Source organism: Hyperolius riggenbachi, chromosome 11 (assembly GCF_040937935.1).
Source record: "Hyperolius riggenbachi isolate aHypRig1 chromosome 11, aHypRig1.pri, whole genome shotgun sequence".
NCBI lineage: Eukaryota > Metazoa > Chordata > Amphibia > Anura > Hyperoliidae > Hyperolius > Hyperolius riggenbachi.
In genome coordinates, this window is record NC_090656.1 from 108,207,235 (window position 1) to 108,232,764 (window position 25,530).

Here is a 25,530-nt window from a genome sequence, read left to right on the forward strand (position 1 = left end):
TCCCTTAGGTGACAGCGCTGGGCAAACACTGATAGACTCAAAGTCAGCTATATAGCTGATGACACCCTCTGTTGCTGTGCGGGGGGACGACGACGACAGAGCAGAGCATTAGTGATGTCATGGGCAGGGAAGCTCGAGGACAATGGAGTTGGCTAAGTTGATCCGCCATGCAGATCACTTAAAGAGAATCTGTATTGTTAAAATCGCACAAAAGTAAACATACCAGTGCGTTAGGGGACATCTCCTATTACCCTCTGTCACAATTTCGCTTCTCCCCGCCGCATTAAAAGTGGTTAAAAACCGTTTTAAAAAGTTTGTTTATAAACAAACAAAATGGCCACCAAAACAGGAAGTAGGTTGATGTACAGTATGTCCACACATAGAAAATACATTCATACACAAGCAGGCTGTATACACCCTTCCTTTTTTAATCTCAAGAGATCATTTGTGTGTTTCTTCCCTCCTGCAGCTATCTTCCACTGAAGTGTCAGGCTGTTTCTTCCTGCAGAGTGCAGACAGCTCTGCCTGTATGTAATTCCTCAGTATGTGAAAGCCCAGCCAGCTCAGAGGAGGATTTATCCAGCTTGTAAAAGATAATAGAGCAGAGAGAAGCTGCACTAATCTAAATAACACACAGGCAGTGTGCAGAGAGGGGCCTAGAGGGGGGAGATGCATCACAGAACCACAACACTGAAGAACTTGGCAGCCTTCCAGACACAGGCTGACAAGTCTGACAAGAGAGAGATAAGTTGATTTATTACAGAGATGGTGATAGTAGAACGTGCTGCAGTAAGCCAGAGCACATTAGAATAGATTTTGGAACTTGTAGGATGGAAGAAAACTGGATGAAATTTTTGTTACGGAGTCTCTTTAAGAGCTGTGGAGTCAGAGTCAAGGTAATTTTGAGTACCTTGAGTCGGAGTCGGAGGTTTCTTAAACTGAGGAGTCGGAGTTGGATGATTTTTGTACCAACTCCACAGCCCTGGATCACTTGAGAGCTGGCAGTTGGGGGACGCTGTACACACGCATGGCTATCGGCTGTGGCAGCATTATTGGCCACCTCTGGTGTCTTTGATCATGCCATGTGTGTGTACAAGCTTTAAGGTAGGGGTCACACTTAGAAGTGCAAAAAAGCAGTGCTTTTTTTTTTCCACTACAAAAAAAATACATTTCGAAAGTGAGATTTTTATGTGTGCAATATAATGCTTTTTTAATACACTGAAATACCTGACAGTGCAATTTGCTTTCGGTTTTATTCTACCTTGCAAGAAAACACATCCACTTTTTTCTTCTTCTTTGCTGCATGTGGAAATTTGCACTATTACAGCTTGCAATGCGATTCTCCTTAGAGAACCACTGAGTGTATTTCACATGCATGTCTGCTGCACGGAAAAACACATGTGATATTGGCAAGTGTGACCCCTGCTTTTTTGAGTAGACCAACTAACCTATCTGTATGCTTTCCAGAAACCAGTGTACCTGGAGGAAACCAGTGCATACACAGGGAGTACATACAGACTTATATGAAGTATGTTGCTTTAAAGGGACCCTGAGCTCTGCATAAACTCACAATTTGCACTTACCTGGAGCTTCCTCCAGCCTCCATAGCCCGCGAGGCATCCTTCTGTCTCCTCTCCCAGTCCCACTGGTGGCTCCGTTACTTGGCAATCTCATCTTGCTGGCCTGCTTAAAGAGGAACTCCAGTGAAAATAATTTAATATAAAAAGGTGCTTAATTTTTACAATAATTATGTATACATGATTTAGTCAGAGTTTGCTCATTGTAAAATCTTTCCTCTCCCAGATTCACATTCTGACATGTATTACATGGTGACATTGTTACTGTGGGCAGATTATGTAGCTGTTCTGGCTTTAACAGACAGCTATAAACAGCCATTTCCTGTGTGTGTCATTGTTACATTGTGGCAGTTTGCCCAGAGTACCGTATGGTACCAGAGCCTCTTGTGGGAGGGGTTTCAGCACAAAATCAGTCATACAGCGCCCCCTGATGGTCTGTTTGTGAAAATCATTATATTTTTCATGTAAAAGTGGGTATCAGCTACTGATTGGGATAAAGTTCAATTCTTGGTCGGAGTTTCTCTTTAAGAGTCCTGCGCATGTGCGGTTCTCTGTAGTGAAGGACACCGGGGGACCTTGTGATTTTATGCAGAGCTCAGGGTCCCTTTAAAGGTGGCCATACATGGTACAATTTTTCATTTTTTTTTTTTTTTAGATAATTTAGCTCGATTATACGAATATAAAGATTTTTCCATACAAAAAATCTTGATTAAAAAAAAAATATTTTCAACTTTCATTCGATTCGATCAATTAGATCAAATAAACGGGAAAATGTAAAGTTTTTATTGTATCGTGTACATTGCACCATAAAGCGTACCTGAGGCAGACTTAAGAAAAGAAGATGCTTAAGAAGAGGAAAGCCTGTGGATGCTGCAGAGGTGTCCCATGTTCTCCTAACCCTAACTTTTTCCATAAGAACCCCCGGAACATATCCAACAAGAGGTTACGTGGCCACCCTTATCTTCATGAGACTTGTAAGTCGATGCCAACTGCACCTGCACAGCCCTGGCCACGCAAATCCTTCTTTGCGTTCACGTACGGGAACGCGAAAAAAGATGCGCGTGGCCAGGGCTGTGCAGGCGCAGTTCCCATTGACTTACAAGAGGAGCCTTGAGGACCGGCGCGGAACAGGACGGCTGCAAGGGGCTGACAGAAGCCCCAGGTAAGTGAAACTGTTTAATGCATCTTCAGTTCCGCTTTAAAGCAAACCTATCGCAGCCCTAACAACAGAAACTGAGCTTGTAGCTGAAGACAGGAAGTATTGTAACACTTGCTCCATATACTAAAGGGTTATAGCCGCCTGTAATCTTCCTGACAAGGGCCTGTTTAAACTAAAGAGTCAAATCAAGGTAAAGCAATCTCTACCATCAATGTTTCACAATTTTCACAGAGTTAAAATAATAATAAAGGTACAATTAGGTAAAGGTAAAATTACCATATTTTGTATTCATTGGGGCCAATGACTAGGCTTCTCTGCAGAGGAACCACAGTGATCAGTCTCAATGACAGAGCCATGGTCCCACCCAAGAGACCATTGGCTCCTGTCAGCATGCAGAGCAGCGGTTTTGGGCTGCTCTTGATCCAGCAGCTGATTGGCTGGCATGTGTCTGGAGGATGATGATTGGAGCCACGGCATGCTGCTTTGAGTTTGGGAACGGAAGGGATGGCTCGGCGAGTCTTAAGGGAATATTCTGAAGAGTACACAGGGGGGACAGAGGAGGACGTGGTGATAAAGGAGGACACAGGAGGGAGAGAGGGGGACATGGGGATAAAGGAGGACACAGGAGGGACAGAGGGGGACACAGGTGGGACAGGGGAGAACATAAAAGGTACACCGGGGGCTTCATAATTTGGGGGGGGGGATCCGCAAGATGCCCCTGCACCATGGATGCACCAGGTTTACTATATTTTTTCCCATGGCTTTTGTTGTCTAAACCTGGGTGCATCTTATGGTCAGGAGCGTCTTATGGTCCGAAAAGTACAGTATCTCTTAATAGCATGAGACGTGCTGACAAATGGTATGCATATCTTTGTGAGTCTTTGTGAGTGGAACCGACCATAAACTCTTGTTTGCAAAATTGTTATTAGGTTCATCTACATTTTAACATGGTTGTGCACCAGGAAAAATATGATCACAGAACCAGCACACTAGAGAAGCATATAAACCTGTATATTCCTGTGTATGACTACTTTTTAACCCTTGAAAATCTTCTGAAAAGTTGGGGGTCGTCTTATACGCCGGGTATCATTGATGCTGGCTGATACCCCCTATCGTGTTACCGTCTCTCAGATCTTGCTGCTGAGGACTGTAGTAAAGCGGCGCAGGTGCATATGTGTGAGATCTGAAAGGCAGAGAGGGAGGTAAATAGGATACAAGGGTGGGCCAGAGGGGTGAAAGAGGCGTATTTTATGGGCACAGCGCGATCTATTCTTCCATACCGCTCTGATAAACAGGAAGACAGGGAGAGCTGACCAATCCACTTAGGGAGAGGGAGAGTTGACCAGTCCAACCAGTCAATATACTGGGTACCACATACTGTACAGCACCAGTATATGATTTTTATTCAAATTTGGTGTACGTTGGAAGAGGGGTAGTCTTATACAGTGAGTATATCACAAACTCTATTTTACCTGAAAAAGTTGGGGGGTCGTCTTATACACCCAGTCGTCTTATACGCCGGAATATACGGTATGTCTCTCAGTGCAGCCAAGTCATTCTTATTTTCGTGGAGCATTACATCGTTGGCCTGGAAAGTGCAGTCCTGTAAATTGTTAATCTTCCAAATAAGGATTGATCCCAGTAATTGGCCTACAGAGATCAGGATTCCCAGATACATGTGTATAGATCTGAAAATAACTCCTATGTTTGAACATAGCTTTACTTTGTATCTGTGCCTCTCAAGGTGCCATAAATGCTAAAGGGCACTCATGCAGGCACAATCTGTCCACCCTCTGTGCCAAATGCCTTCATTATACATTCTAATGCTTCATAAACCTCTACTTAACACATGTATTATACTGTTTTCAGTTTATTGCAGGGTATTGGGGAAGGAGGGAGGGAGGAGGGCAGGTCAGACAGTGCTAGAGCTGGCAGATCCAAGGGTGGGAAAATAAGGATTGGAGCAGGTATTCTACTCGTTAGTTTGCTGATCACCCGGAAGTGTCAGACAATAGCCCACCTCAAGCGTGTGGGTGTCATCAGAGCTCTATTTAAATATACAATCTTTCTCAGAATAAAATAAAAGCCATCCAAAAACAAATTTTCACACAACCCCTTGTAAAAATGGCTAGAGAGAAACTAAACTGGCATCGCACAAAGCAACTTCAGAAAATATCCACCCCTTGATTTTTTTTTTTCAATTCTGTCATGTTGCAGCTTCTTTGTTTCTCATTTAAGAGGAACTGTAGTGAAAATAATGTTATTAATAAAATTGGAGCTTATTTTTTTGTTTTTTTGTTTTGTTTTTACAATACTCACTTATAATTTTAGTCAGTGTTTGCCCGCTGTAAAATCTTTCCTCACCCTGATTTACATTCTGAAATTTATCACAGGTGGCAACATTTTTAGTCCTTTTAGGTGCATCTCAGCAGAATGGTTGTTTCTGAAAATTCCAAAGTCAGTGAAAATAATGCCTGAGAGGAGAATTCCTCATTACTAAACAGCCTAGGCTAAGTAACACTGGGAAAGCGGGACTACACACCAATGTACAGCAATATATAGATATAGGAGGAGTTTATGATACTGAAAGCTGGACAATTACAGTAAAAGTGGGTATCCTGAATCATTTACTGCATTCTACTATATGTCACTACAGTTCCTCTTTAATGTACCATTTCTTTGCACAGGTGGATTTGCTGCGGCAGTGTCTTCGGAGCAAGTATCCAGATCTTGAAATTAAGTCTGTGGACGGTTTTCAAGGAAGAGAGAAGGAGGCCATTATTTTATCTTTTGTGAGATCTAACACTAAAGGTGAGAGAACTGTACATAAGTAGATCTATTTCACAGCTTTCTACTTTTCATTTGTAAGCCTGACTCTAGGCATATAGTTTAACTATCTTAGTAAGCAAAATGTTAAAATGTTACTTTATGTGTCTAAGTCTTCTGCAACATCTTAACCACTTAAAGGGAACCTAAACTGAGAGGGATATGGATGTTTCCTTTTAAACAATACCAGTTGCCTGGCTGTCCTGCTGATCTCTTTGGCTGCAGTATTGGCTGAATAACACACCTGACACAAGCATGCAGCTTATCCAGTCTGACTTCAGTCAGAGCACCTGATCTGCATGCTTGTTCAGGGGCTGTGGCTGAAAGTATTGGAGACACAGGATCAGCAGGAGAGGCAGGCAACTGGTATTATTTGAAAAGGAAAAATCATTATCCTTCTCAGTTTAGGTTCCCTTTAAGGACCCGGGCTTAAAACCCTATAGTGACCAGGCCAATTTTCACTAAAAAGGGCACTGCAGCTTTAAGGGCCGTACAACTCAGCACACAAGTGATTCCTCCCCCCCCCCCCCCCCCCCTTTTCAGCCCACCAACAGAGCTCTCTGTTGGTGGACTCTGATTGCTGCTGGGATGTGTGTTCATTTTTCTTATAAATATTTACATTTTTTTTTCAATAAACTTTACTATTTATTTTTTTCCTTACTCTCCCTCCCTCTCCTAGCCAGCCTATGACAGCGATCGGCTTTCATAGGCTTCAGCCAATGAGAGCTGATTGCTCTTGTACGTCCCAGGGGGACAGCCGCGTCACACGGGTGTCCCCAGTACAGCACTGCCGTAGATCGCAGTGCTATACTATGTAAATAGACAGGAAAACAACAATTTCCTAGCATACGATCACCACTGGTAGGCTGATGACGAAGCAGAGCTCCGTCATTGAAGCGGAAATGCGCGCGATCTCCTGCAAAACACACCCACTGGACCTTACACCAATCGGCGCTATGTGGTCCTGGGGCTGCTGCCGCGGCCACGCCCATCAGCATGACACGGTCGGCTAGTGGTTAAAAATGAGTTAGTAGCAGCTCTACAGGAAGGGCTGCGGCTGCTGCTTGGCTATCATGATGTTGAAGCTACAAGAAGGCAAGATACAGACTAAACACTTTTGGAAGCCAGATCTTCCAGGCAATGCAAGTTAATCATCAGCACTTTGCTCATTGCAGAGGTTTTTGTAATGATAATCCAGCATTTTTCAGTGTCTGATCATTCTTTATTTCCAAAACAGGCAAAATTGTTATACTGGCAGCTTACTGACATCTCACCTTAAGGTGGACCTAAACTCAGAACTTCCTCTCTGCTCTATAAGATAAACAACAGCAACCTTTAAAGAAAAACGTTTCAGAAAGGGTTAACCTCCTATGTTTACAGATTAGAACAGGAGTCTGCAGAGTCAGCAGACAGCTCAACTTACACTTGCCGATTACGTGCTGTTAAGGGAGATTTAGGAAGGTTGTTCTCTGCAAACACACCACGCGGTGAATTTCTTTGTCTCCTGTACAAGAGCTTAGGTCCACTTTATAGGACAACCAGTGTGAAATATTGTAAAATGTTAAAGAAAATCTGTAATGAAAAAAACTCCCCTGGGGGGTACTCACCTCGGGTGGGGAAGCCTCCGGATCCTATTGAGGCTTCACCTGTCCTCCTCGGTCCCACGGCAGCGGATAAAATCCTCCCGGAGCTGTGGCGATGTAAATATTTACCTTTTGGCTCCAGCTCCAGCGCAGTATCTGCTCTTCCCACGGAGATGGGAAAAAATAGCTGATCTCCGTCGGGCCGCTCTTCTACGCAGGCACAAGTCTCTCTCGGACCACCGAGAGACTCGCATACAAGCCGACCCCCCAACTTTTGACCCCCTTTCTGGGGGTCAAAATTCGGCTTGTATGCGAGTATATACGGTAAACTAATATCACACAAATAATCAAATGTTTCCATGTTTTTATTGAACACCGTGTAAACATTCACAGTGCAGGTGGAAAAAGTGTGTGAACCCTTGGATTTAATAACTGGTTGAACCTCTTTTAGCAGCAATAACTTCAACCAAACGTTTCCTATAGTTGCAGATCAAAGGTGCACAATGGTCAGGAGTAATTTTTGACCATTCCTCTTTACAGAACTGTTTCAGTTCAGCAATAATCTTGGGATGTCTGGTGTAAATTGCTTTCTTGAGGCCATGCCACAGCATCTCAATCGGGTTGAAGTCAAGACTCTGACTGGGCCACTGCAGAAGGCGTATTTTCTCCTGTTTAAGCCATTCTGTTGTTGATTTAATTCTACGCTTTGGGTCGTTGTCCTATTGCAACATCCATTTTCTGCTGAGCTTCAGCTGGCGGGCAGATTGCCTTGAAGAGAAACCGTGACCAAGAACTTCATCCCAATCAGTAGCTGATATCCCCTTTTACATGAGAAATCTATTCCTTTTCACAAACGGATCATCAGGGTGCTCTGTATGGCTGATATTGTGGTGAAACCCCTCCCACAAGAAACTCTGAGGACCATGGTACTCCTGGCCGTTTCCTGTCTGTGAACCTTGTTGCATTGTGGGAAATAGCTGTTTAAAGCTGGGTCCGACTGCCAAAACAGCAAGCAGCAGCTACATCACCTGCCAGCAGTAAAAATGTCACCATGTGATAAATGTCCGAATGTAAATCAGGAATTTTAAAAGATTTTACAATGGGCAAACACTGACTAATCATTTATACATAATTATTGTAAAAATGAAGCACTTTTTTATTACATTATTTTCACTGGAGTTCCTCTTTAAAGTGTACCAGAGACTAACTAATACTATGAATCGATACTTACGTGTAAGTCCCATGCCGTCCTCCCAGTATCTGTCGTTCAGCCGCGTTCAGCCCCGATAATTGATTCAGTCGGGTCCAGTCTTGGTCTTCTGCGCATGCATGAACTTGATAAACTTGGGAATTCATGTTTCCTTTGATGATAGCTATCTGTCCAGGCCCTGACGCAGCAAAGCAGTCCCAAACCATGATGCCCCCACCATTATACTTCATAGTTGGAATGAGGTTTTGATGTTGGTGTGCTGTGCCTCTTTTTCTCCACACATAGTGTTGTCTGTTTTTTCCAAACATTTCAACTTTGGCTTCATCTGTCCACAGAATATTTTGCCAGTACTGCTGTGGAACATCCAGGTACTCTTTTGCAAGCTTGAAATGTGCAGCAATGTTTTTTTTAAACAGCAGTGGCTTCCTCTGTGGTATCCTCCCATGAAATCCATTCTTGATTAGTGTTTTACTTATCGTAGATTCTCTAACAGGGATGTTAACATATGCCAGAGACTTTTGTAAATCTTTAGCTGACACTCTTTTTCTTCTTTGCCTCATTGAGCATTCTGTGCTGTCCTCTTGCAGTCATCTTTACAGGATGGCCAATCCTAGGGAGAGTAGCAGTAGTGCTGAACTTTCTCCATTTATGGACAATTTGTATTACCAAGGACTGATGAACAGCAAGGCTTTTGGAGATACCTTTATAACCCTTTCCAGCTTTATGAAAGTCAACAATTCTTAATCATAGGTCTTCTGAGAGCTCTTTTGTGCACAACATCATTCACGTCAGGCAATACTTCTTGGGAAAAGCCAACCCAAAAGTGGTGTGTGTTTTTTATAGGGCAGAGCAGCTGTAACCAACACCTCCAATCTCGTCTCATTGATTGGACTCTAGTTGGCTGACACCTCACTCCCATTATCTCTTGGAGATGTCATTAGTCTAGGGGTTCACATACTTTTTCCATCTGCACTGTGAATGTTTACATGGTTTGTCAAATAAAAACATAGAAACATTTAATTATTTGTGTGGTATTAGTTTAAGCAGACTGTGATTGTCTATTGTTGTGACTTAGATGAAGATCAGATCACATTTTATGACCAACTTGTTCAGAAATCCTTATAGTTCCAAAAGGTTCACATACTTTTTCTTGCAACTGTATTTCTAAAGAACATCTCCTATCAGCTAAATGAAGATGTATACCAGGGTACCTAGAGTCAATGTCTGGTTCAAATATTCCTTGAATTCCGGGTTGTGTTCTGGAGGTGCCATTTTTTTGTATTTCTGCCATATGTAAAGTGAACCATTACAAAATGCCTACTAAGAGAAAGGCAGCCTCACTAAGTTTTCTGCAGTGCTGGCTTTAAAAAATGAGTATGCAGAAAGCTGACATAGATCTAAGTGCAGTCTAATTCGAAGTGGAAGATCTGTGCCTTCACGGGTAGGCACACCGCTTCCAACCCCATGACTTGTAGGTGGTGCCTGGCAATCCCGCCACAGTGTAATACATAGAAGTTTAGCATAGAAGCCCGCAGTACATCATGATGTAGTAAAATCCAGGAACCTTTATTAGCACATCCAAAACACAGAAAGGTAGCTGACATGTTTGAGATACACAGGTCCTTAGTCATAGATTGCCATATACAAATGGGAAGTGGCATTTATACAAAAAAAACTCCTTCCTCCATCCATTAGGGGCTGGACCAAACACCTGAAAGGTAACAAATCTAGCCAACACCTAAAGATCTATACAAACAATGGGCGCTAATGTGGATATTGGGAATGCTGTAGATGTGATATACGGTACTTGGACTTTGCAAAGGCCTTCGACACTGTTCCCACAAAAGTCTGGTGCAAAAGTTGAGGATGCAAGGACTGGGGAAGAGTGTGTGCATGGATAGGGAACTGGCTAATGGACAGAAAACCAAGAGTTGTGGTCAATGGATCATACTCAAAATGGGTGGCTGTTAGCAGGGGGGTCCCACAGGGGTCTGTACTGGGTCCAGTGCTCTTCAATTTATTTATTAATGACCTAGTAGATGCAGTAGAAAGCAATGTTGCTATTTTTGCAGATGATACAAAATTGTGCAGAATCATCAACTCTCAGGAAGATAGTGACATATTACAGCAGGATCTGGATAGGATGGCTATATGGGCACATAAATGGCAGATGAAATTCAATGTTGGAAATTGTAAAGTCATGCATTTTGGTCGTACCATACACCATACAAAATAAATGGGATACAGTTGGGGACATCAAACTTGGAGAAGGACTTAGGAGTACTCATCGACAACAAGTTAAATAATCGTATTCAATGCCAAGCCACTGCAGCTAAAGCTAATACAATTTTGGGATGCATTATAAGGGAAATAAAAACTCGAGGTGCTAGCATGATATTGCTCCTGTTTAAATATGGAATTAAGTTCAGGGCACCACATTACAGGAAAGATATTGCAGTTTTAGAGCAGGTGCAGAGACGAGCTACAAAATTGATACGTGGGATGGAAGGTCTCGCTTACCAAGAAAGGTTAGATAAACTGGGTTTATTTAGTCTAGAGAAAAGACTCCTTAGAGGGGATCTAATTAACATGTATAAATACATCAGAGGGCAATATAAAAGCTTGGCGGATGAGCTTTTTCTCCATAGGCCTTCTCAAAGGTCTAGAGGACAAGATCTGTGCATGGAGGAAAAACGGTTTATCCATTTATTTAGGAGAGGGTTCTTTACAGTAAGAGTGATTAAGATGTGGAATACATTGCCACAGGAAGTAATTATGTCAAATTCTATACCTGCATTTATTTTTATTTTTTTTCAATAAACTTTTATTGAAGAAAATTGTTTAACAACATGGATATAACAGTTTGACATTCTTGTTAATATTTCTTCGTATTTCAATACAAGACAAAACATACATAAAGAAAACGGTCAAAGACCAAAATAAACAATAATAAACACTATTGGACCTCATTGGTTCCTCGTCCAGATAGGCACTGCTGCTGCCGCCGCCTCGTGCGCGTGCTCCCGCTGCCCGCCGCTAGCCCCCCGATCAGTGAATGGGAGTATAATTCCCATTCACCGATCTATCTTCCCCGCAGAAATACCGACGCTTTCTCTCCAGAGAGCGCGGTATTTCTGCCCCCAGGAAACATTTCCCCTGCTTTTAAGTTCCTAGATGCGAAATCGTTCGCATCTAGGACTTTTTTCACTGTGGCCATCTTGTGGCCGAATAGTAAACTGCACCACAATTCATTTCTAATTAAAAAAATATATATTTTACATTTAAAATTAACAATTTCCATCCCACACCAAAAATTACCCACATACACTTTTTTTATTAAAAATAAAAATAAAAAATACAATTAAAAAAAAAAAAAACACAACATAAATAGTTACCCAAGGGTCTGAACTTTTTAAATATGCATGTCAAGAGAATATGTTATTATATTATTTAAAATTATAAGCTTATAAATAGTGATGGACGCAAATTGAAAAAATGCACCTTTATTTCTAAATGAAATATCGGCACCATAAATTGTGATAGGGACATTGTTTAAATGGTGTAATAAGCGGGACAGATGGGCAAATAAAATACATGAGTTTTAATTACGGTAGCGTATATTAATTTCAAACTATAATGGCCAAAAACTGAGAAATAATGAATTTTTTTCATTTCTTTCTTAATCTTCCTGTTAAAATAGATTTAGAAAAAAATAATTCTTAGCAAAATGTAGCACCCAAAGAAAGCCTAATTAGTGGCGGAAAAAACAAGATATAGATCAATTCATTGTGATAAGTAGCAATAAAGTTATAGGCGAATGAATGGGAGGTGAACGTTGCTCGGATGCATGAGATTTTCGGACTGCGGTGCTGAACCGGTTATCTGATTACCATCTGGGGTCGGGAAGGAATTTTTTCCCTTTTGGGGCTAATTGGACCATCCCTTGTAAAGGTTTTTCGCCTTCCTCTGGATCAACAGGGATATGTGAGGGAGTAGGCTGGTGTTGTACTTTGTTCTCTGGTTAAACTCGGTGGACGTATGTCTTTTTTTTCAACCCAAATAACTATGTAACTATGTAAAGATCTATACAAACAATGGGCTTGAGTTGTCATTAAACACTTAAAACCAATCTGTTTTCATTTTAATACAAACAGTTAAGATCCCACCTTGCGTTTATTATTATTTATTAGAGTTATATAGTGCCAACATATTATTGCAGTGCTGGACAATAGATAAGGTTAAAGACGATAATAGGGTGACGGCCAACACAGTGAAATCGTCTGGCACTGTAGTACCCAAATTAGGGATCCATTTAGCTTCACATAATAGAAGTTTGTGATAGCTATCGCTCCCTCTCACACAGGCAAGTTAATTTCTCAACCCCTTTAAAATAAAAGGACCTCATATCATCCCCATGAGCTAGCACAATTGTCTTATTGTTCTTACACAGACCTGTCTCCATATGTAACCAAGTACATTTCACAATGGAATCCAGAAGCCACGATATACTGGGTCTAGAGTGACTGCCCACTATTGCATCTTCTCAGTATGCCATGACGTGTCTTTGATGGTAATCAGTAGGGTTCAAGGCTGTGCAGAACGGTTTGAATAAGGACAACAACTTTCTATATTGGTATGAGACTGATGACATTTGAACTTTTCTCAGCCATTATAGCTGAACTTGTGAACTAAGAATTTACGATACCTCTGTGTCAGTCCAACTCCCAGGTATGTGAGCAGGGAGTAAACAAGGATTCTTATCTTGGCTTACAACCTCTAACCCCAGGTCGATGGTCTGTGTGAATTAAGGCATCTTAATGACATGTATTTATGCTTGGAAAAAAATATCTGTTTTCCCTTTTGATGTTGCATGTATATAAGCTGTCTGTACCACCAGTTTGCAAACTAACAGGATATAAGCCAGACGAAGGCTGCAAGGCCGAAAGCTTGCTTATTTTATTCATTTTTAGTTAGCCAATAAATGGTATCATCCTGATTTAACACTTCTTGATGGTAATCAGGCACTGCAAATATTGTTATGGTGGTTATGACGATCACAAAGCCACATTAGACTGTCACTTTTTTTTTTTTTATTTGCAGGTGAAGTTGGCTTTTTGGCTGAAGAGAGAAGGATTAATGTAGCCATAACCCGTGCTCGACGCCATGTTGCTGTCATCTGTGACTCACACACCGTCGGCAACAAGAAATTCATTAAAGACTTGGTGGCATACTTCAATGATCATGGGGAAGTCAGAACTGCTTTTGAATATCTAGATGATATTGTTCCAGAGAAGTATTCCCGTGACAATGAGCGCTCCAGTACAGCAGAAACCAGTGTTAAAAATGAGACTAAAAAAGAAAAGAAAATAACAAATTCCAACTTGGGCTACCAGAAACCCAACACTATTGCAGGGAATCGGTCAGAGAAGAAAAGATCAAACCAAGCAGGCGTTAAGACATTAGGTCAAGCTGATAACTCAGGCGACCCAATGGACAGTTTAGCCAAGGCAAAACTTCAGAAAGAAATTGATGACTTTTTAGCAGATCGACATAAAACCCAATTAATGTTCCCTTCAACACTCACATCACATCATCGATACTTGGTTCACCTGATAGCTGAGGATTGTGGGCTGCAGCATGTGAGCACTGGGGAAGGCAGTGACAGATGTATTATGCTTTCCAAAGCCAAAGACATTTCAGCTGATCTTGTGTCTCTGACAATGAATGAATCTGGCTCCCAGAAACATGTACAGTTGCAGGCATCGGAAAAAGAAACTAAGGGAAGTGAAGCCAGACACATGGTGTCTACCAAGAATGCTGATTTAAAGCTACTGTACATGGAGCGGATGCAGAGAGAGAAAGCTAAAACTGAAGAAAAGGTGAAGATCAAGAAGGAGGCCAACATACAAAAGAAGGAGACTATCACAAAGAAAGTAGTGGATAAAAAGGTTGCAGATGAAAAACGTGAGTTTGCTTTTTTTTTTTTTTGATTGTTGGTTTGTTAACAGGTTCCCGTAGTTATAGCTTTGTGTAGGCAAACATGGCTGACCAGTGTTTTCAGAGACAGGAGGTAGGTACTTGGTAATCGCCTATGCAGAGCAACATCCATCTTTTGTCACTGGCAATTGAGGGAAGGACTTCTTTTTTTATCTGTCTTTATTGCTCACAATGGAAGATAATTTAACTGGTAGTATTAAAGATTCCATCAATGCCGGTGGGGTGTGCAAAGGCCATTATACACTGGTCAACAGATTTGACATTCAATCAGAAAAAATGGAATCTATGTTGGTTTAGTACACATTGTTTCACGTTACTAGTTTTCCAAAAAATAAATACTCAGAGAAGTATAAAAAATAAATAATACTCGAGATCCTGTGAATCCTGTCTAGTATGGACTGATGCCCCCCTTGTACAAGCAAAGTAAACAATCACTTGTGACTGATTGCCAACTGTTTCAGATGATAGGCTGAGTTACTATGCAGAAGAGGCACAAGGACACAGAAGAGGTACAGGAGAACAGAAGGTGGCACAAGGGTACAGAAGGAGGCACGGGGACAGAAGGAGATGCATTTGGACATGAGGGCAGAGGTTGCTCAGAGGAGGACCATGAGAGCACAGAGGGATGGAAATAGGCACAGGGGGACATTGGAGGCACAGAGGAGGTACAGGGGATAGAGATGGCACCTGTTTATTAAACAAACAGAAGAACATGCAAAGCAGGCACTATGGACTCACTGCACTATGGACTCACTCACTGTAGACGATTACCCACCGCCTCATCGGTCTGGGTATGTTAATTATGTTTTAACCATGTTCAACAGATTTGTATCACATTTCTGAATAAATGCAAATCCCCTTGAGTACAACAGCGTTGGGAGCCGTTTTCTCTTTGTATTATATATTAAAAATCTCCCATGTCTGGAAATTCATATTTGAATGACTGAAATAGAGCAGTCATTTTTAGAAACATTAAAATGTCCACCTAACATTATCCTGTTCATACGATGAGCACAGCAAGAGTGTCTGCCTTCCAAGCTCTGTAGCGAACAGTTGCAGAGTTATCAAAGAGATGGCCTCGCCTTCTCTGCCAACAGAAGGGCAACCCTTTAAAATTGAATTCCAATTTGTTGATTAAAACAAAAGTCTCCTCAGTTCAGATCTTGTATATTAGAAGATTTTACAAACCGTATTCCAGATCCCTCACCTTGGTTTTATCTGCATAGATTGATACAGCTATGCCACAGATTGCTAATAGTACATTTTACCAATATTTTACGAACAGCTATTTCCTACCCCCTTTTCAACGGGCGCCTTTTTCAAATGTACGTGCCTGAATACCCCACCTCATTCCCAGCCTGAAGCAAATGCATTGAATGTCTGTTGGATGCGCACATATTCCCATCTTCTAGGTAAAATATTGTTTATGAAGGTCAGGGAACCTGTGATCACCTGATTAGATTAATGATTGATCGCTATAGGCAGGGCTGCATTTACAGCTCAGGAGCCTATAGGAACATAAGCTCTGGCTCCCTAAACCCTGCCCCTTAACAGAGGCCACACCTCCTCAAGCCATGCCCTCTGGCCAGCCTGATGTACCCCATTAAGCAGTCCCCCCAACCAGATGTGCCCTCCTTAATCTCCCCTACTAGAGAACAGATGTGCCCCCTTTCTCCCTCCCCCAACCAGTACAATTAGCCTCTCCGCCCCTCGTCAGTGAGTCTCTTCATATATGCTCCGCTCGCACTCTGCAGAGGGAGAGAAGGGAAGCACTTGGGTGGTCAGTGAGCCACCTTTCACACATGGGCCGCCTGTAGGCACTAGCCTATAGTGCCTATTGGTAAATCCGGCCCTGACTATAGGTAAGTGGCTGCTTTTCATATCTGAAATGTGTTTTTTACTTGCTTATACATAGGTTGAAGGCATTTACAGACATCACAAGGTGCTGAATTTTTGCGTTGTAGGCAGGTTATCACCTTTCTAGTGAGCAGAGATGTAATGTATGCTCCATTGACTCCTATGTATATGTGATCTGTTATGTTGTGCTCTCCTTTTGTCTTTACTTCCAGGTAAAAGTAACAGTAAGCCTGAAGAGGAGAACTCAGATATGGACAGCTTTGATGCTCTGCTAGCAGAGACCATGAAGGCTGACAACACTTGTGGTTTTACTAAATGCAAAGCCAGTGTTGTAACAGTTGGAGATTTCTGCATACACTGCAATAAACGCTACTGCCTCAGTCACCATATTCCAGAGGTAATCAATGCTGCAATTAGCCCACCCGCTGTTTTCACTACATTTAAAAGACCTGTAATCCTTGAGGTGCATTAATGGTGTAATGTGCTGTAATGTTTCTTCTTGTGGTCTGCTTCAGATACTGCTAAACTAGATGTTTGGGAGGCCACACTATAAAAGCATGTAACGGAGCATTGGGGAGGATCATTTGGGACGACTGAGCCATATAGAGCTAAATCAAAGAGTAATTAGTGTTACATCTCCAAGCATTGCTAATGCTTATAGGCACATTTTAGGTCTGCTTCTACAGCTGATCCTGTGTGAAAAGTGCTGTGCAGGTTAAGATGTCTTATCTAAGGGCCCTTTCCCACTACCTTGCATTGTGAGATCTGATTCCGGTCGCTAAAGGATCACAAAACACAGGGTACAGTAAAACAAATGGCAATGGCAGCAGCCTTTTCCGTTAGTGTGATCCAATTTTGTCCCCAGTGCAGTCGTCATTCTGCCGTATTTTGGATGCGATTGAGTTCCTATACTGTATAGTATCTCAGACACAATTGCATAGTGGAAATTGGTTTGAAACATGATCGCAACGCAGCACGATTACGTTTCATAGTGGAAAAGAGCCCTAAAAGGCATTCTAGCAGTCACCTCCCTTGACATGGAAATCCTGTCAGCTGAGTATCTTCATTGAGATGAAGATAGCCCCCTACTGTCTAGTTTTTAGGTGTCTGTCTAGTGTGTGGAGTAGATGATACTGAACATCCCTCCATCCTCCTTCCCCATCTTATCATCACCCATATGAAGGAGAGACCTAGGAGGAGGCACCAGACAGTCCGTATAGACACAGAACTTATCACTTGACCCGTTTTACCTCCTCCTTATGCTCCTGAAACAGAGTAGCTCTGAGTGGAAATAAGGAGCAGCTGCAGCAGAAGCTTTGTACACCGGAGCTTAGTAAGGCGGGGCCATGGCACGGATAACGGTGGTGGGATCCAGGACGGTCCTGCCCAAATCAGGATGGTTGGGCCCTTTGGCTAATGATGAGTGTTTCAGTGTACTGCAGAGTGCAGAAAGTTAATGTAGTGGTCAAATATTGGTGGGCCTCTGCTCCTGTCTGTGAACGTTATTGTGTAATATTGGTGTGCAGAAGATTAAATGGAAATGCACAACTAACATGATTTATTTAAACTAACATGTTTATTTTGGAGGGAGATGTTTTGCAGAGTAGGTGGCAGCTTGAGTACTTCTGTTTCACATTTTGTACAGCTTTGATGAAAAAACATGATTGATCCAGGGGTCAGAATTTGTTTCAGGCCTCTTTCACACAGGCAGGGAGAGGTGGCCACCATATTGAGTCACATGTGACTGCGGCCGATGTGATGCGCTTCTTGCTGTCTGGTAAACACATTGCGGGTCAAACACTGGCACACGCGGGATTACAAACTCTGTCATTCGACTGCATGAAATTACAGAAGGAAGGCGCTCGGTGTCCAAATGGCAGGAGGTAGAACTGCCTGACAACTGCGCTATTCAGCCTCCTGTGTGAAAAAGGCTTTGGTGCTGATGACAGCTGCTACACACACTCATTTGCAAGCTGGATACCAGGATGTTAGCACCATCTCTACACAAGCTATATAGCTTGTAATTGTTGCAGATAGAAGCCGTCGTTTCAGGACTCACATATCCCTTCATCAGGGCATAACTGGTCTATCCAATAATATCACCAAGGAAAAGTCCATGCAGCTGGGTATACACTCACTGGCAAGCGATGTTCATTGTATTTTGATCAAGTTTATGGAATCTGTTTAAGTGTCATTGATCTGCTACTTTGGAAAATTTAGATCAAATTTCCTGAAATTGAATGGTTTATGTTTCATTGGCCATTGCAAAAAAAATCATCTCTATCCATTTATAAAATGAATTATTTTATAGGATATCAGACAAAATTATTAATTGACTTACTAACAGCCTAGAAATGTGAACTTTGATTCTGTGGGAATAAGTAAAAAAAAGTTGTGTTTTTTTCAAAAAGACCTTGTACTTTTGATTTTAAAAAATTCAAAGAAAAAAACTTTTTTAAAACCAGTAAAATGACATTTTGCTGCATGACACTGAAGGCACCGGGAAATAGAGGTGACACAGAGGGGGACACTGGAGGCACAGGGGGGCATAGAGAAGGGACAGAGAAGGCACAGTGTATCAAATCATAGACAGAATAAGAACGAACCTGCAGTCCCTATCTTGTTTGTCAACCGGGGACTACATGTATTGGGTCAAATGTCGTTCATTACAGGCAATCATTTCAGAATGAGGATCTCCTGGCCTGGGAAAAAGGTAATTTGCATTTTTAACTAATCTAAATAGGATTCCGGGCAAAAATCGGCTTTTTCATTCTGGCATGGGTAGAGCAGCTCAGGACAGTACTGATGAACACTGACACATGCTATATTCTGCCAACTACTGCAGCAGCTCAGCAAAATACTCAGCTCACAGCAAGGAAACATTAAATGTCCCCAAATAGCCCCAGAACCAGCTGAGCGAGCTTTTCCAAATCACATGATTTGTAAAAAATGTCTGTAAGCTCAGGAACGGAAGCTGTTCTCAGCATTGTCCTATGCGGGGAGCCTTAATGAGACCTTGTAATTGGGTAACCTACCGTACATTGAAAGTCCAAAATTAAAGCTTTCAGTTGGATCTTCTTCATTTGTTCTAGCATGTTCTATGTGTTTTGTTATGGAATCTTTAATGCCAAAAATGGATGTTGTAGTGTTAACAAAACCAGTAAAGAAAAGCAGGGCTGTGGAGTCGGTACTATAATCATCCAACTCCTCAATTCATGAAACCTCGGACTCCAGATACCCAAAATGGCTAAGACTCCTCAACTCCGACTCCTTAGTTTTTGTACAAAAATTATCCGACTCCCGACTCTGACTCCTCAGTTTATGAAACCTCCTCGACTCCAACTCCTTAGTCTAATACTTACCAGAGTTGTGGATTTTGTACAAAAATTATCCGACTCTGACTCCTCAGTTTATGAAACCACCGGCTCCAACTCAGACTCTAGATTACCCAAAATTGCTCTGACTCCTCGACTCCAACTCCGCAGCCTTGAAGAAAAGTTAATTTGTCCTCCGCAGAAAGAATTGACCAAAGCAGGGCAAACTTTGAGCGGCCTGGGCCACATTCTGTAGACCAAGGGCCGCATTCCTAACACTCCTGGCCTCCTCCTCTCTATTTCCCTCCCTGCAGAGTCGCGAGCAGATGATTAGCGGGGGTTAAAACTCACCTACTCACTGCTTCCTGTGGCGCGTCTCCATGCTAACAGGCGGTCACGTGACACACCTCACATGACACGCCAGCGTGTCACATGCTGGCAGCTAGCGTGTAATGCGCTGGCACATCCGAACGGTGTGGCATGTGATGCTGTGTTGCCATGGAGATGTGATGCAATAAGCATTGAGTAGGTGAGATTATCCCCCGCTAACCGACTGCTCGCGACTCTGCAGGGAGGGAGAAGGGAAAGAGAGAGGAATCCGGCCGTCTATCGGCGGGCCGAATGTATCTGGCCCGAGGGCCGTAGTTTGCCCAGCGCTGGACTAACCAGTACTTGCATTCAATACATGGCTAAACTATGTGGACCATCAATGATGAGTAACACAGAAGCTGGGAGAATGCAGCCAGTGGAGTCGCACTTTAGTGAAAACAGGCAGAAACAGTTTGTGCGGCACTCAAATGGTTAATGCAGCTAGCGTTTAGATCTCACCATGTGTCTTGTAGACTTCTTTTACAGGAAGTGCTCCATGATTGCGCATTGTTAACGTGACGCGGCGTCTGTAAGGACGTAAAATTGGCATCATTCATCCATCTAGTGCCTCCTCTCCCACACCTCTCTATATGTTTTGAACAATGGCCAGCAACAGCATCCATGCTACGTTGTGACCCCTTTCTCAACACAATAAACTACTGCAGCAGAAGGAGCCTCTTTGGTACTTAGGAGTTGCACTGTAGTCGGGTGAAATTATCTGCATGCTTGTTCCAGATCAGCAACTCAGAACTACCAAATAAGAAGCATTTTTGAATGAGAATAAAACAGCAGCAGCCCCCATATCTCTTTTCCTGCAGGTTTCCTTTAATAAATGCAGTGGTATTCCCTTCCTGTGTTGTACAAAAAGATAAAAAGAATATCGAGAGCCCAATGTAGTGTATTATGATGTAAAGGAAAAATTTGTTTTATAAATAGGTATTATACTCACAAGTACGGGTTGCTATCCAAGCAACCACTATAAGTGCATATGGGGAAAATAAACCCATCCCCACTTAGGTTAAGAAGTCACTCTCTGAAGATGTACGAAATTAGGGCACAAAACCCTTCCACTTAGGTGGATAACACTTTTAGTAAGTAACAGTGGTGCCAGAGTAGAATAAAACAATTTAAAATGGTGGGCAGTGTTCTCCCCAGGCTCTTTTAGCCAGATGTTCCACCCAGCTAGTTTTGGTGAGCACCCGGCTGTCATCGGCTCACAACCTTCTCTGCTGTAAGCAGAGTTGTGCACAGATGCATTGGCCCTGCCCTTATCTCATCACAACCCACCCGGATATTTTTTCATGCCACCTGGCTACTATTTCTTGCCACCCGGCTGGAAACATTTTCTGGGGAGAACACTGGGGGGCGTGTTGGTGGACTTACGACCCCACAGAAAGCATTCACTGGAATGTTCAGCCAGATTTATTTTGTACAGGTACTCCAAAAAACTAAACATGCTTCCTGTGTTGTGTCTGTCAGTAGATAGTAGTGCAGCGGGCTACATGCATCAGCACCGTGCCTGCATCTAGGAGTCACTGCTGTGTTGTGTAGTTTTTGTTTTGTTTTTTCAGAATCAGAATCTTTATTCTCGCCAAGCACGACTGGGTCGTGCCCGGAATTGGTCTTGGCACGTACAGGATACAGGTAGGATAGGGCACACAGAATACATCAGAAGAATCAACACTATATAACACTATATCACACATTTACATACAGAGAAAGCATACAAGCAAAAACGCTCAATTTTTGCATCATTCCAAAACACTCAAAAATATCGAAAACACTCAAAAAGATCGCCGGGCTTGGCGCTGCTATGTGTGTGTGCAACGGCAACAGCATGGTCACGTTGTGGTGGGGAGTGCGTGGAGAGAGTTCAGTGAGTTGACAGCTGAGGGGAAGAAGCTGTTTCTGTGTCTAGTGGTCCTGGTGTAGATGGACCGATACCTCCGGCCCAAAGGAAGCTGGCTGAAAAAACAGTTTCCTGGGTGTGAGGGGTCATTTGCAATCCTCAAAGCTCTGGAGCACAGCCTTGAGTGGTAGAGGAGGTCCAGAGCGGGTAGCGGTTTTCTGATAATTCTCTCCGCTGATCTGATGACTCTCTGCAATTTGTGTCTGTCGCTGGCGGAGGAGCCGGCGTACCAGACTAGGATGGAAGAGCAGAGGACAGATTCAATTGTAGCGGAGAAGAAGCTGGTCAGAAGTTTTGGGGACATGCCGAACTTCTTCAGTTGGCGGAGAAAGAATAACCTCTGCTGGGCTTTCCTCTGGACAGTGGAGGTGTTGGCCTTCCACTTCAGGTCATTGGAGATGGTTGTGCCCAGAAGTCGGACACAGGGAACTCTTTCAACTTCTTTGTCATCAATACGGATTGGAGGAGGGGCGTTGGCGTGCTTCCTAAAATCAACAATCACCTCAACAGTTTTTGCCGTGTTTAGGACCAGCCCGTTCTCCCTGCACCAGTGGCAGATGCTCTCAACCTGCTGGCGGTACGCTTCCTCGTCATTTTTAGTGATGAGGCCGACAATAGTGGTGTCGTCGGCGAATTTGATCACTTTGACGGAGTCTGCTGTGGATCTGCAGGCGTTCGTATACAGGGAGAACAGGAACGGCGACAGGACGCACCCTTGTGGTGCTCCTGTATTTGTAATCCGAGGTTGAGAGGAGATGGTGCCTAGCTTTACGACCTGGGATCTGTTGGTGAGGAAGTCTGTGATCCACAGGCGTAGAGTGGGGTGAACCCCAAGTGCGGCAAGGTTCTCCCGAAGTATTTTGGGGCTGATGGTATTGAACGCTGAGCTGAAGTCCAGAAGGAGGATCCTGGCGTACGTGCCGGGTTTGTCCAGGTGGTCATGGACGAGCTCCAGGCAGATATTGATGGCGTCATCGGTGAACCGGTTTGCTCTGTATGCGAACTGGTGCTGATCCAGCAGGGCCTCAGTGGTGAGCTTGAGGAGGGGGAGCACCATACTTTCAAGAACTTTCATGATGACTGATGTACGTGCCACGGGCCTGAAGTTGTTGAGGTCGGTGACTCCCTGCTTTTTGGGGACAGGGATGATGGTGGACCTCTTAAAGCAAGCAGGGACTTTACCGCTCTGAAGGGACTTGTTGAAGATAGAGGAAAGAATAGGGGCGAGCTGTCGAGCGCCGGTTTTTAGGCAGGCTGGTGACACACCATCCGGACCAGAGGCTTTCCTGACATTTAGCCTTAACAAGTGCTGCAGAACATCAGCTTCGTTTACCGGTGGAGGGGGCAGGTTTGGTCTCAGGGCCTCAGAGGCAGGGGAGGGGGGAGGTGCCTGTAGTTGTGGGGGAGTCTGGTTCTCAAATCTACAGTAGAATTCACTGAGATGGTCACTGTATGACATATGTAGGTGCCATAGCAAATAATAGGAAACGGATCAAGTCACCTGCACAGCAGAGCGACCATTCCTCCCCATTTACCCTACAGGTGCTGCTCTAAACACCAGAGACCATTCTAATTGTGTCCCCTGACAGGAGCCTGCCAGCCATGGACTGTCGCACACAGGGGGCAAGCTAGATGAGATAGAAAAGTAGACTTAAGGTAATAAATGTACTTTACGTAGATTGCAAAGGACCTCTGGGCAGATCCCACACTGCCCGCTTGGATGATGTATGCATTGTACTCTGTCTCCTTGATTTGGTTGAGCTTAGTGTGATATTCTGTCCTGAAGTTTTGTACAGCAGTGTAGAGGATTATGAGCAAGGTAGGAGCCATACCTTTAGAAGCATTATATGCTACTGCTGATTACTATTTTGCCAGACTCTAAGCATGATGTTGTAAGCGTGATATTGTGACTTTTTGGACAAGCACTGTTCTGTTTGGCTTACTGAGAAGGACTCTATACAGTCGTTTGCAAAAGTATTCAGCCCCCTTCAAGTTTTCCACATTTTGTTATATTACTGCCACAAACATGAATCAATTTTATTTGAATTCCATGTAAAAGACCAATACAAAGTGGTGTACACGTGAGAAGTGGAACAAAAATCATACATGATTCCAAACATTTAAAAAAAAAATAACTGCAAAGTGGGGTGTGCGTAATTATTCACAGTCAGGAACAGGCCCGCGGCACGCCTGCGTATACGGTTCCCGACTGCGGGTTTGACCAGATTAAGCGGGGAACAGCCTTATTTAAGCTACAAACAAGGCTGGGACCCCTCAAACACTTCCCACTGCCACCACTAGCGTTGCTAGACACGTCCCCTCAGTGGTCGAGGGCTCAACGCGCAAACTGCGTTTTCGTATTTGGGTCAGCTTTGCGCTTAGGCCGAATACGAGAACGCCATGCACCCACACACACAGTACAGTTGTACAGTAACACAGCACAATCAGACACTGACTTGTAATGCAAGTTACACTGTCGTGCAGCAAAACCACTAACAGTCGTTCCGAACGATACTGTTAGCTGCTCGCACTGGCGTTTTGTACGTTGGGTCAGCTGCGCGCTTTAGGCCAACGTATGACAAACGCCCCCCACACACAATGCAATTACAATTTCATATGGTAGTGTTGCTCAAGCATACAATTAGGCACGGACTTATACACAGCTACACTGCAGTCTCTTCTAGGCTATGAGGGTTAGTTTAGTATAGTAGAAGTCAAGCTTATTAAATAATAATTTAATATTCCAGGAAAAAGTGGAACAATGCAGAACTTAATATATACAAAAGATGTACAAAAACAAAGTAAAAAAGTTACAAAGTAAAAGTTACAAAAATTAAAAGTTACAAAGATACACACAAAAGCGATTTGCTTACCAAATACAGGGATCCAGATAGAAGAATCTTGGACTTTTGTGGACGGACACAATTCTGGTTAGACCAGGAGTCCACTAGCTTGGGCCAGGAGACCAGCTGCCGCTACCGTCAGAAGAGAACTGATTTGAGGTAGCCGTCCCCTGGTTTTTATAATGAAATATTCGCCTTGAGGCTGTAAGCCTGTGTGGACGGGGGGGGGGGGGGGGGGGTGGCTGAGCTAGATTTAATTACATCCTCAGTCATAATCGGATTTCCTCGGATTTCCAGAGATCTAACATCCACATACATGAAAAGATTTCCCTAGTCCAAGTTACAGGTGACAACCCCATTGTTGACCGTATTCCCTAGCTGATCAAAGATAAGGATATAGTTTGCACCTCCACCAATAATTTAATTTCCTCACAATGAAATAGTGTTTCTTCACCAAAAGTTGACATGTGTGTTAGACTCTTCCAGTCTTGCTTTGTGTATTGAGACAATGGGCCGTCTCCTGAGTTCAAAAAGCCAGGCAGATAATCCCATTAGCAGGGAACCACTCTCAGAGGAACTGCCTACAGAAATTCAAAGTACTTCATATGGTCAAGGTAATCACCCATTTCCTTGCCCCAAGCAACTCAAGGCAACAGCTCCCTTCTGGCAGACCTACTCGGAACACAGGAAGAAAAATGAAAGAATATGTTCCTTTATTCCTAACATCATCAGCACCCCAATATATTCCGGACAGTCAGTACTTTGTAGAACCACCTTTTGCTGCAATTACAGCTGCCAGTCTTTTAGCGTATGTCTCTACCAGCCTTGCACATCTCAAGACTGAAATCCTTGCCCATTCTTCTTTGCAAAACAGCTCCAGCTCAGT

At 43.2% G+C, this 25,530-nt stretch overlaps 1 protein-coding gene across 1 annotated transcript in view; it reads left to right on the top strand.

Moving 5' to 3' along the window:
• IGHMBP2 (immunoglobulin mu DNA binding protein 2) overlaps positions 1–25,530 on the top strand; it is a 94,019-nt gene that overhangs the window by 55,841 nt on the left and 12,648 nt on the right. The window contains exons 12-14 of the mRNA XM_068260738.1: positions 5,424–5,547; positions 13,456–14,319; positions 16,422–16,606. Coding sequence (XP_068116839.1) covers positions 5,424–5,547; positions 13,456–14,319; positions 16,422–16,606 — 1,173 coding nt within the window. The remainder of the gene's footprint in view (positions 1–5,423; positions 5,548–13,455; positions 14,320–16,421; positions 16,607–25,530) is intronic.